This window comes from Sorex fumeus, unplaced genomic scaffold, assembly GCF_029834395.1.
Source record: "Sorex fumeus unplaced genomic scaffold, SorFum_2.1 ptg000122l, whole genome shotgun sequence".
In the NCBI taxonomy this organism is placed as follows: Eukaryota; Metazoa; Chordata; class Mammalia; order Eulipotyphla; family Soricidae; genus Sorex; species Sorex fumeus.
Window position 1 is genome coordinate 50,130,605 of NW_026606179.1, and position 12,561 is coordinate 50,143,165.

The following is a 12,561-nucleotide window of genomic DNA, read 5'->3' on the forward strand; positions in this document are numbered from 1 at the left end:
AAATAGCACAGTAGGTAGAGTGAGTAGGGCTGTGGCTGCTACTGACTTGGGTTCAATCCCCAGCATTACATAAGGTCCCCCGAGCACCTCCAAGAGTAATTCCTGAGTGCAGAGCCAAGAGTAACCCCTGAGCATCACCAAAACAAAACCCCTAAACAAAAACAAGCAAACAATCTTCCCTGAGATAAAGAGCCAGACTGCGTATAGGCTATGGTCTCCCAAAAACACAAAAATGGTCCAGAGAGATAGTACAGGGCATAAGGTACTCAGCCTTAATTCAATACCCAGCAATCCCACACAGTCCCCCAAGCACCACCGGGAGTAAGCTCTGAGCATCACTGGGCACGGCAGCAAGACAAACAAAATGTTTGGGCCAGAGAGTTAGTACAGGCATAATGTGCTTGATTTGCATGTGGCCATCCTCAGTTCAATCTCTGGCAACACATAGTTCACTGAACACTATTGAGAGTCACCCCCAAGCATTGCAGGGTTTGGTCCAAACCCCTGCCCTCACACCCCCACCTAGGGGAGGAGGGGGAAAATGTTTAATTGCATGTAATATGTAAGACAGTAGAGCAAAGTATCTGACTATAAAGTATATAGGATTAGGTTTTTGTTTTGCAGTACAGTAAACTGAACCTGTACAATAAGCAGTGCCTCACATATGCGTGAAATGTGACTGAGCCAAATCTTTTAATCTTTTAATTTTTCCTTTAACTGGAAACTCAATGGAAAAGAAACAGTTTCTCCTTGATGTTTACTTGATCTGTTTTTGGAGGTGACGCCCTGACGTCTAGGCTTGCTCCTGGCTCTGCACTTTGAAATTATTCCTGGTGGTGCTCGGGGGACCTTACGGAGTGCTGGAGTCAAACCTGGGGCTCTGCACACAAGGCAAGCGCCCTGCCTAATGTACTGTCTCTTCAGTCCTTAATATTTAAAGAGCATCTCAATTAAGACTGAAATGTCATCTCCAGATGACTTACATGACCAACTGATGGGTGTAATGATCAGTCTGGGTAGTTAAAACTCATGGTTTTAGCAGGTGCATTTCATTTTTAGTTCTGAGTGTAACATAATCTTGCTTTCTATGCTCCTCAGGCTCACATAGTCCTTGAAGTTCCTCCGTATCATAACCCAGCAGTTACAGCTGCTGTGCAGGTGCACTTTTATCTTTGCAATGGCAAGAGGAAGAAAAGCCAGTCTCAACGTTTTACTTACACACCAGGTATGAGAAGTTGTAATGGCTTACTGTAGTGCTTTCTTTCATAATGATAAGAAATTGTTCAGTAAATCCTTATCAAAATGTTTTTAAAAGGTGTCAGTATGTACCTAGTATATAATTTTTGTTGACTTTAAAACATTAACTGTGATATCAGTTGTGCTCATTTATTTCAAGGAAATTAGAAGATTAAATGTAGATTTGAAGGTGTTTTTTTTTTCTCCAGAAGCTACCAAAAGTCACCAGCAGTAACAAGTATTTGAGTATGTGTGAATTCATCTTAGAACTGGAAAGACAGTTTGCTAGCTTCATAATGTCTTTGAGCCATACCCAAGTAGATTAAAAAAAGATCTCTTGGTAGATTTTTGTATTTGGCAAGAAGTGACTATAACAAGCCATGAATCTTGACTGTGGCGAGAGTAAAGTTGATGCCAGAGTTCTGTAGATCTATAGATACCATCACAAGGGAGATTTTTACATTCCTTTGGAGTAGGGGAGGGCATGGAGTAGAGGATGTACAGGAGTCTTGAGTCCCCCACTGGTGCTGAGGGGCAATGCAATTCTGGCATCACACATGTCCCCTGAGCAAGACCAGGAGTTATTCCTAAGCACAGAGCCAGGAATAAGCCCAGAGCACAGTGAGTATAGCCCCAAACTCCCCTCTCCTCCACCCCAGGACCTCCAGTCATCATCAGACAAAATTATCAGTAACTCTTATTCTTCAAAATATACTCTTCTACCCGGACGGATATTATACAGGCTAAGATACTTGCCTTGCATATGACTGACTTGTTTTATCCCCAGCATCTCATATGATCCCCTGAGCTTGATTTCTATGCTCTTGGAACATCTATATCATATTTTATTAGTTATAACCATCACATTTTATTATGATAAAGTTTGTATTTGTGTTTTATTTATTAACTATATGCAAGACCCTGAGGGGCCCCTGACTAGGCTAAAAGATTTTTCAGGCACATTCTCCATCTTGGAGGTCTGCCCACAATGGAAACACTGTTCTTATTTTTTGAGAACACTCATACTGCTTTCTCTAAAGGCTGAGCCAGATGACATTCTTACCAACAGAGAATGGGGGTTCCTTTTTCATCACATCCTTGCCAAGATTGGTTATTTCCATTATTTTTTATATGTGCTTTTCTCACTCTATGATATATCTCATTGTCGTTTTCATTTCCCTGGTGATAACTAATGATGAACACTTTTCCATATGCCTACTGACTGTCCATATGTCCTCCTTGGGAAGGGTCTATTGTTCCCCTTTTTTGAAAGGGGTTGCTGTTTATTGTTGCTTTTAAACAACTTGAATGTTAAAAATATAGAGAAGAGAATATCAGTGATGATAAGGTGCGGGATTTTAAAAAATGAATGTGGATAATGCAGAACCCAGCAGCTTGGAGCAGAAAAGTGAACGGACTATGCGTTGATCCAGCCCATCAAGTCTGCCGGAGGGGAAAGGGTGTTGCCCCATTCGCCCTCTCCTCTCTGGAAAGAAAGATGGCGGCCACATGGGAGCCTTGTGGACAGCAGGTATGAGCCGGGAGTGTGGGGGCGACTAAAACCTCATGGGAAGGGGGGCGTTTCGCTCCGCCCTTCACGCCCTACCGAGGCCACCGGTTGCCCCCCGCGAGCGGCTCTCCAGCACGGCCACGACTCCAGAACACAGAAACCAATTTCTTAACTATCTGACTTTCAGTAGAAATACTTCCAGGGTCAATAGGTAAAATAGCAGAAATCCAAAACCAACATTTAATTCTTGAACCCAGCTGTAGAAAGCAAATCACTTCACAATGCTTTTTCAGCATGTCTGATTTGGGGGGGGGGGTAAACTCTAAATAATAGTGGTGAATCTTTTATTGAAACAATGAATCTAATCAAAGCAGATAGAGTGTTAACTAGAATTCATCTGCCTCACAGGGACGGGGAGGGGTGGGGGGTGGGGGTTTATTGGGGTTCTTCATGGTAAAAAATAAGTATTGGTAAAGGGAAATGTGTTTGATATTTGCATGACTGAGACATAAACCTGAAAGCTTTGTAACCTTTCCCACAGTGATTCAATAAATAAATAAAAAAAAATGAATGTGGAAATGAGCTTTAGATGGGAGAAGGAATAGGAGGAAAAGGTAAAGATGAAGAAGTTGACTGTAAATTGGGAGGTTTGTAGATTTTGTAGAGAGATTAGGGAGGTTCCTTATAGCCCCCCTATAAAGATGGAGTGAAATTCTTTGTGAGTAGACAGCAATCTGATTTGACTCTTCGACAGTTTAAATGATGGGATGGAGAAGTCCAAAATAATTATAAAGAATGGGGGGAGAATAAGGTATTCTCGAAATCTAGCAGGATTTTAAGTGTGATTGACAGATACCTTTGATGTTGTCATTCGTAAATTTAAAATTCACTATCACCCTGTTGTTCTTCAGTTCGTTCGAGCAGGCCCAGTAACATCTCCATTCATCCCTGTCACATGCAATGTAGCCCAATGACATATTGGGGGCTCCTTCAGGGTCAGGGGAATGAGGACCATTCATTGTTACTATCTTTGACAAATCGAGTACGCCACGGATAGCTTGTCAGCTCTGCCGTGCGAGTGGGATACTCTTGGTAGTTTGCTGGGCTCTCCGAGATGGATGGAAGCTTTTGGGGCAGCCTCTAATCACCTTTACAGGTGTTCCTAGTAAGGCATATAGGCAGGTATGATATTCTCAGTAACCTGCCAGGTTCTCTGAGAGTGAGAACTAGAGAATAAGAGGTTGCACGGCCACAAATGCCGCCGCATGCTTCCGGGAGCTTGGTTTTATAGTCTCTGGATGGCCGTTGATGGGGTTACACAGCAGTTGGTGGGTGTCTAGCTACTGGAAGGTGGGGGAGCTGGGTGGAGGAGACCCAGTCCCGAACCAAGCAGGCCTGGAGATCTCAGCCCCGAATCCCGCACACCTGGGTTCCTCTGCCAGTTCCTCATCCAAGTGTGTGGAGAGTGGTCTCAGCATGGCTTTGGCTGGGTCCCTGAGGTCTTCAGCTGTCGGGGCTCTGCTCGGGGCGGAGACAGTTCTTTTAAATTTATTAAAATTCTTTTAAATTTAAAATTATGAATGAAAATTAGCCTGTGATGGGGCTGGAGCTGTAGTACAGGAGATAGGATATTTGTCTTGCACTCGGCTGGCCCAGATTCATTCCTTGGCATACCCCTGAACACTCCCAGGAGTAATTCCTGGGTGCAGAGCCAGAAGCAACCCCCGAGCATCTCTGGGTGTGCCCCTCCCCCCCAAAAAATTAGCCTTGCTGTGCAACTTCTTTTGCCGGGTGGATGGGTGGGGGGGACAGTATTTCAGTATTTGGTGACCAAGGCCACTCCTGGCCATATTTAAGTGTGCTGGCAAACATGATGGTTCAAGTGCTTGAATCTCTACAGTGTCAGGGATCACACTTAAGGCCTCTAGCTCTTTGAACCATCTTACCTTCCCCAGTATGACTTTTTAAAGCAGTACTCAAATTATTTTCCTTTTTTGTTTGCCTGGGGGCTACATACTTTTGAGTGCAGGTGGTGAAAACTGATCGGGTTCCTTTAGGATTTACTGAAGATATAAAAGTATAGAAGCCAGAATAATAAACAGCATTTACAGCATCTGCCCTGCAATGTGGTTGATGCAGTTTCGGTCCCTGGCACCCCATATGGCCCCAGAGCCCAGGCAGAAGTGATCTCTGACACTGGTGATAGGATTGAGGTCGGGAAAATTATATACATGGAATTTGATCATGGCTGACTGTAAAGTTGGGTGCTGTGAGTAACTTTGTAAATTATAGTACCTCAATTAAAAATATTTAAAAAAATAGATGTCAGCACAAGATTGTTATCAAATGCTATTGAGTTGGGAGATGCATGATCTAACCTGAATAAGAAAGAGATTGCTGGGGCTGGAGCAATAGTACAGCGACGGCATTTGCCATGCATAAGTCCTACATGGATTCAAGCCCCAGCATCCTGAGTGCAGAGCCAGGAGTAACCCCTGAACATCAACGGGTATGACACAAAAAGCCAAAAAAAAAAAAAAAGTTTTGATGACAGCCATCATAATGATGATAGCAGTTAAAGAGACAAATAGAAGACAGTATAATGCCTCTGCATCATTAGTTTGTGAATTGGGAAGGTAACATAACAAAGGCAGAGTCCTGAAGGGCGTTGCATATGAGAATAGAAGGCAGAGGTGCCCTAGGGTGAACAGAGCCACTGAACTGAACTGCAGCTGTCGTCACTCGCCACAGGGTTGACTAACGGAAGGATGAACTATGCACACACCAGAGTATATAGACAATCCTTGTTCTGGTTGGTTATTCTATTTTCCTTTGTAGCATTTGAGTTTTGGGGTTTTTTTTTAATAAAATTTTGAATAAAAACTTTGTAAAATTTATTACTGTGAATTTTTTATTTTAATTTTTTAGAAAGGAAAATGGTTTAAGGACAAAGAGATAGTACAGCAGGTAGCATACTGGCTTTCTAACATTTGTATTACAAAGGGTATGACACTGGATGTTAACTCAGCACTCTTTTGTGTTGGAATTTTAGGCATGAGATTTATTCGGTGTTTTCCTGAAATTTTATAGCAAGGTCAGTGTCTAGAGAATGAAATTCAGAGATATTCATTCAGTAATGATTACTGAATGCTGTTCATTTACAAGACCCAAAACTAGATGCTGGGAGTACTAGACATGTATTAAGATCAAATTCCTATTCTTTTATTTGCTTACTTGGTTTTTTGTTTGTTTTGCTTTGCTTTTTGGGTCATACCTGGTGATACTCGGGTTACTCCTGGCTCTGCACTCAGAAATGACTTCTTGTGGTGCGGGGGTTCATATGATACCGGGAATTGAACCCAGGTCAGCTGTGTGCCAGGCAAGCACTCTACCCACTGTACTATCCCTCTGGCCCTCTACTGTTATTTTTTATCTCGTGATTTCTCTTGTAGAAAAAGATGGTTGAATTAAATAAAGTATGGGTGAGAAAACCATGGTGAACTAAAAGCTCAGTGAGTGTCAGATTTCATGGTTTTTGGTGTTTGGTGCTAAATGTAAACTAGATGCCTGGTAGATTTCAGATCAGAGAGCCGAAACTCAGGTCCTTTTTAAATCCATAGGTTATGGATAGTTCTTTATATATATATATATATATATATATATCCGGTGAAAAATAATTGGGAGGCACAAAAACAGCAATAAGTCTCTTTTGCCTGGGCCAGAGTGATAGTATATCCGGTAAGGCATTTGCTCTGCTCATGGCCAACCCATGTTCCATCCCTGGCATCCAGTATGGCCCCCGAGCACTGCCAGGACTGATTCCTGAGTGTAGAGCCAAGAGTAATCCCTGGGCATTGCTGGGTATTTGCCTGCACCCCTGCCACAAAAAAAAAAGTCTCCTGCTCCTAATCACTTAGTTTCCCTTCCCAGCAAGTATCATCAGTCTCATGCATTTTTCTAGAAATAAGCATAAGAGTTCACTCATACATTCATAAAAATAACACTTTGCATGAATTGTAAGATTTCATATAGTTCTCTATCTTTGTCAATTTAGCAGCATATCTTAGAAAACTTTCCAGCATCATTTTATAGAGTTCTGTATAGTATTCAGTAACTTTTTTAACTTGAATACTTTTTTATCAGGAATCACTCCTTGTTGTCTTACACTTGTTGCTTTCACTTATTTTATCTTCCTTCTCTGAAGGCTTTTTGTTTTCAGTTCCTGACTTGCTAAATTTGTTGTCTAGAATAAAAATCTCTTACAAGTATGTTACATGTACTATAAAATGAAAAATCAAAACTAGGTGACTGGTAGGTTTTGTTTCTCCCCCCCTCCCCCCCAGTTTTGATGAAGCAAGAACACAGAGAAGAGATTGACTTGTCTTCAGTTCCATCGTTGCCTGTGCCTCATTCTACCCAGAGCCAGAGGCCTTCCTCAGATGCAGGACACCTCCGTGATGGTGTACTGTCAGCACAGAGAAACTTGGTTTGTCCTGTTCAGCAAACATATGGATCCCTGATAACCTCATCCCATCTGACACAGTTGCAGTGTAGGGATGAGCGTGCTGGTAAAGAACAGCACGTGCTACCGTCTTCAGTCATTCACCAGCCTTTTCAAGTTGTACCAACACCTGTGGCGTCTTCCTATCAGTCTATGCAAAGTAATGTTGTGTACAGTGGACCGTCTTGTCTTCCTGCTAATGCTGCCTCTAGTCAAGAATTTGATCCAGTTCTGTTTCAGCAGGATACAGCTCTTCCTCGTTTAATAAATCTTGGCTGTCAACCACCTTCATCCATACCATTTCATTCCTCGAATTCAGGCTCAGCAGGACATCTCTTACCCCATTCACCTCATTCTATGCAGACCCTGCCTCATCTGCCATCAACAGGATACCATTGCCCGAACACAGGACAAAGATCTCTTTCTTCTCCTGTAGCCGATCAGGTCACAGGCCAGCCTTCCCCTCAGTTACAGCCTATTACGTATAGCCCGTCACATTCAGGACCTGCTCCAACAGCCTCCCCAGCAGCCTCTTGTCCCCTGGCCAGTTCGCCACTTTCTGGGCCCTCATCACCATCTCCTCAGCTGCAGCCTATGCCTTACCAGAATCCTAGCTCAGGAACTGCCTCATCACCGTCTCTGACCACCAGAATGCATTCTGATCAACATTCAACTCAAGCACAAAGTACAGGCCAGGGAGGTCTTTCTGCTCCTTCATCCTTAATATGTCACAATTTGTGTGATCCAGCTTCATTTCCACCTGATGAGTCAACTGTGAACATTAAACCTGAACCTGAAGAGCATGAGCCTAACTTCTCAACTATTGGTCTTCAGGACATCACTTTAGATGATGGTAAGTTCTTCATTATTTTTATTTAGAGCAGTGACGATTTAGGAATTTCCTTCTTCAGGAGTCATAGATTATTGTTGGCATACGGTTGGATTTTTAAATGTTATTACTGGAAATGTTTATAAATGACTGGAAATGTTTATAAATGAACCGGAATAGGTATAAAAATCTGTTCTTCACGCTGTACATGTGGCTCAGTGGTGAGGTCTGGGTTCAGTCCCTAGCTTGCATTGCCCCCCCCCCCCATCCCAGTCCATCAAAAACAAACCAACCAACCATAAAAACCACCGTGCTTTAAAGTTTGTTTTACTTCTAAGACCTGTATTACATAGGATATGGCACTGGGTGATAACCCACCACTTTTTTTTTTCTTTTTGGGTCACACCTGGCGATGCACAGGGGTTACTCCTGGCTCTGCACTCAGGAATTACCTCTGGTGGTGCTCAGAGGACCACATCGAATCTGGGTCGGCCGCGTGCAAGGCAAACGCCTTACCCACTGTGCTATTGCTCCAGCCCCCCCCCCACCACTCTTTTGTGTTGGAACTTCAGACATAAGATTTATTCGTTATTTTTCTGAACATATTAGCGAGGTGAGTGTCGAGAGAATGGAATACAGAGATATTCATTCACTAATGATTACTGAATGCCATTCATTTACAAGACCCAAAACTAGATGCTGGGAATACTAGACAAGTACTAAGATCAAATTTCTATCCTTTTAATTTATTTGCTTATTTTTTGTTTGTTTGCTTTTGGGGTCACACCTGGCAGTGCTTAAGGGTTACTCCTGGCTCTGCATTTAGGGCTTACTCCTGGGCCAGAGTGATAGTACAGCGGGTAGGGTGTTTGCCTTTTACGTGGTCGACTGGGGTTCAATGCCCGGCATCTCATGGTCCCCCAAGCACCGCCAGGAGTAATTCCCGAGCGCAGAGCCAGGAGTAACCCCTGAGCAATACTGGGTGTGACCCACGAAGCAAAAGAAAAAAGGGGGGAGGGATTACTCCTAGTGCTGCTCAGGAGACCATAGGGGATGCTAGAGATTGAATCAGGGTCGGCCGTATGCAATGCAAATGCCCTATCTCCTGTAGTATCATTCCGGGCCCCCTGCTTACTTGGTTTAAAATTTTTGGAGGGTCTGCTAAGGCACCTGGGGACCCCTCCCAGTGATTCTCAAGACAGCAGGGCCTGCAGTTCAGTTTTTGTTTGGTTTTTGCTCTGGGTTTTGTGGCCACACCTGGCAGTGGTCTGGAGTCACTTTTGGCAGTGTTCAGGGGATAAGTCTGGTGCTGGGCATCAGATTGAAGTCAGCCACCTTCAAAGCAGGTGTCTTAACCTCTGTACTAACTCTCCAGCCCAGGACTGTGGTTTCAGTGAGAGAGCCCAATGGTGTATTAGAGGATGGTTTTCAAAGACACATCTCAGACCCTTTGGTGCCAGGGGATTACCCAGATGCCTCCTGGTACTCAGGCCTCCAGGGTTGCACCTGGCAATACTCTGGAGCCCTTGTGCATGCCAGGGATCAAACCAGGCTCAACTGCATGCAAAGCAAGTGCTATCTCTTGGGTGCTGCAGTTTCTATCTTTGAAGAGATTTCACACATGAAACTGCTCCTCTGTGGCCCTACCTGGTTGCTAAGTAAGGTAGTACTTGTGGTATAAAATACCAGTTCGCTGCAGCTGGCCCAGCTGTTGGCACAGGGATAAAAAGAAACCATAATATAGCAAGTTGATATGTTTGCTGTTATGGAAAAAAAATTTAACTGGGGAACAACATACACCTGTATTATTTCAGTAATGATCCTAGGTAGGCTTTTCAGGTAACAATTTTTGAGTGTGTTATTTTTGTTGTTATTGTTGGGCTACACCTGGCTGTGCTCAGGGTTTACTCTAGTTCTGAGCTTAGGTTATCACTCCTGGGAGGGCTTGTGGGACTCAGGGGATCATGTGTGGTTCTGGGGATTTCAAACTCAGGTCTGTCATGTACAAGGCAAGTAAATTACCTAATGTACCTCTCCGGCCCTAAAATTTATTCTTGACTTTATTATTTATGTCACTTTTTTTCTAAATAATTTAATGAAAACTACTGGTGATATTGTCTTACATGAAAATTCTAAAGATTTTAAAACATGGATGTAGGATTTTTGTGCTATCTAGTCCTGTAATTGATCTTAGAAAATTATAATTATAGACTAGCCATCTTCTTTACATATCCAGAGACTTATTATACTAATTAGTTACAAAGTTGGTATTAAATTTCAAGTTCTGGGGCTGGAGAGATTATATAGTAGGTAGGTCACTTGCCTTGCATGCAGCTGACCCAGGCTTGATCCCTGTCACGTTATAGGTCTCTAAGCACTTCCAGGAATGATCTCCGAGCACAGAGCCACAAGTAAGCCCTGAACACTGTTTGGTGTAGAAAAAAATTTAAAGGTCCCAAGTTCCAGGCCAGAACGATTGCTCAGTGTGCTAGAAAGCATGCTTTGTATGTGGAGGGCCAGACTCCGTCCATGTCATAACAGAGTTCCCTTAGCTCCAGGAGTGATCTTGAGCACAGAGCTCAAGGTAGCCCCTGAATACCCCCTGGTGACCCCAAAGTAAAAATAAATAAACCCCAAGTTCCAGTCCACTAAGGGAAAAATAGATCAAATTTGGCATTTCCTCTCCCAGGGCTTTACTATTAGGCCAGCATGTGACTATTTTAGAGTGCAGTGGCCTTGTCACTTACATTCAACATATAGAAGATCCGGAAACCAGTAGAGAGATGTGACATACTTTAAGAATTCGGCAAGACTTTTTTGAAGGAGAACCTTTGAGCTTTGGAGGATGACTGTTCTTTATGGGGATAAGAGGGCAAATCAGACAACTGAAAACAGCAGATAGCTGCGTGCTTATCTGTGACTGGAGGGCAAATGGTATGTTAGAGGATGGCTTTCAAAGACAGTATTTATGTGTTGGGTCAGTGATTACAAACAATGCATTTGTGTGAAATGAAGCTTCATCTACAGTTTGTTTCCCAGTTTTCCATTTGTTATCTAATTTAACCCTTACAAATCCTCTATAAGGTGGGTAGTGATGTTTAGAGAATTGAACTTTCTGAAGGTCATGTAACTGGTTAATAGTAGAGTTGATACTGAACCAGATTTTTTTCTTCCTGATTTTTTTTCTTGCAGCACTCCAGCTGCCTTCCAGCTATAGCAGGCCATGGTATTTTTTAAAAATTTATTTATTTATTTTACTTTGGGTCACACCCGGCGATGTACAGGGGTTACTCCTGGCTCTGCACTCAAGAATTACTCCTGGCGGTGCTCAGGGGACCATATGGGATGCTGGATTTCGAACCCGGGTTGGGCACGTGCAAGGCAAACACCCGACCAGCTTTGCTGTCACTCCAGCCCCAGGCCATGGTATTTTAAAGTTGGTGCTAATGGGAATTCCTCAAGTTTTTTGTTTATTTCCAGAGAATAGTGGAACATTCTCCAGGAATACTTGTGCAGAATTTCATTGAAAGAGCATATGTTCACAGTGCGTCTGTCACACTATGTCAGGAGGAATTTGAGGGTTCTAGTATTAAATGTCTAGCTGTACACTTTATGCATGACACTGCTGTCTATTAATGACCAGCACCAGATAGAAAGGAGATTATCTATAGTCATCTGGGGGGATCCCAAACGGAAACTGGACTATCTGATGAGACCTCTGTAAATCTCATGTCAGGGTGGAGAAGTCATGCAAGTGGCAGAGCTCATCTCTTCAGGTTCGATTCCCCTGAGCATTGCCCAAGTGTGCCTCCCCCCCCCCCCCCCCAAAAAAAAATTTTTTTTTTAAAGCCAAATTGAAACTTCTAGAGAAGTTTTGTGAAAATTCTATTTCGTCTTTTGAATTCATGTTACAAAATGACGATGTGTTACAAAATGTGGAATCTGGTGAGATGAAATGTTTGGGGGAAATTATAAAAGCAATTTTACATAAATTTCATATAAAATTGTGTAAGACATATGATCAACAAAAGTTATTGGGCTGGAAAAATAGTATAGAGGGTAGGGCATTTGCCTTGCATGCATTGTTTATTTTTTGGTGGGGAGGGTGTCACACCCGGCGATGCTCAGGGGTTATTCCTGGCTCTGCACTCAGGAATTACTCCTGGAGTTACTTAGGACCATATGGGATCCTGGGGCTTGAACCCAGGTTGGCTGTGTGCAAGGCAGAATACCCTACCTATTGTATTATCACTCTGGCCTGAGGCTGACCAAGATTTGATCCCCCGAATCCCATATGGTTCCCCTGAGCCCTGCCAGAAGTAATCCCTGAGCATTGCCAGGTGTGATCCTCCCCTCCCCCACCCCGCCCCTCAACGGAAGGGGGGGGATCAGAAGGGTCAGGGATAGAGGTGAGAGATAGTATAGTGAGTAAAGCACTTGCCTTACTTGTGGCAAATCGGGTTTGATCCCTGGCACCTCATATGG

The 12,561-nt window shown here is 43.2% G+C and overlaps 1 protein-coding gene across 2 annotated transcripts in view; it reads left to right on the top strand.

Moving 5' to 3' along the window:
* Window positions 1-12,561, top strand: part of NFATC3 (nuclear factor of activated T cells 3) — a 91,640-nt gene that overhangs the window by 65,009 nt on the left and 14,070 nt on the right. For both annotated transcript variants that reach the window (XM_056136285.1, XM_056136286.1), the window contains exons 8-9: window positions 1,099-1,225; window positions 7,090-8,100. In XM_056136285.1, the coding sequence (XP_055992260.1) occupies window positions 1,099-1,225; window positions 7,090-8,100 (1,138 nt within the window). The remainder of the gene's footprint in view (window positions 1-1,098; window positions 1,226-7,089; window positions 8,101-12,561) is intronic.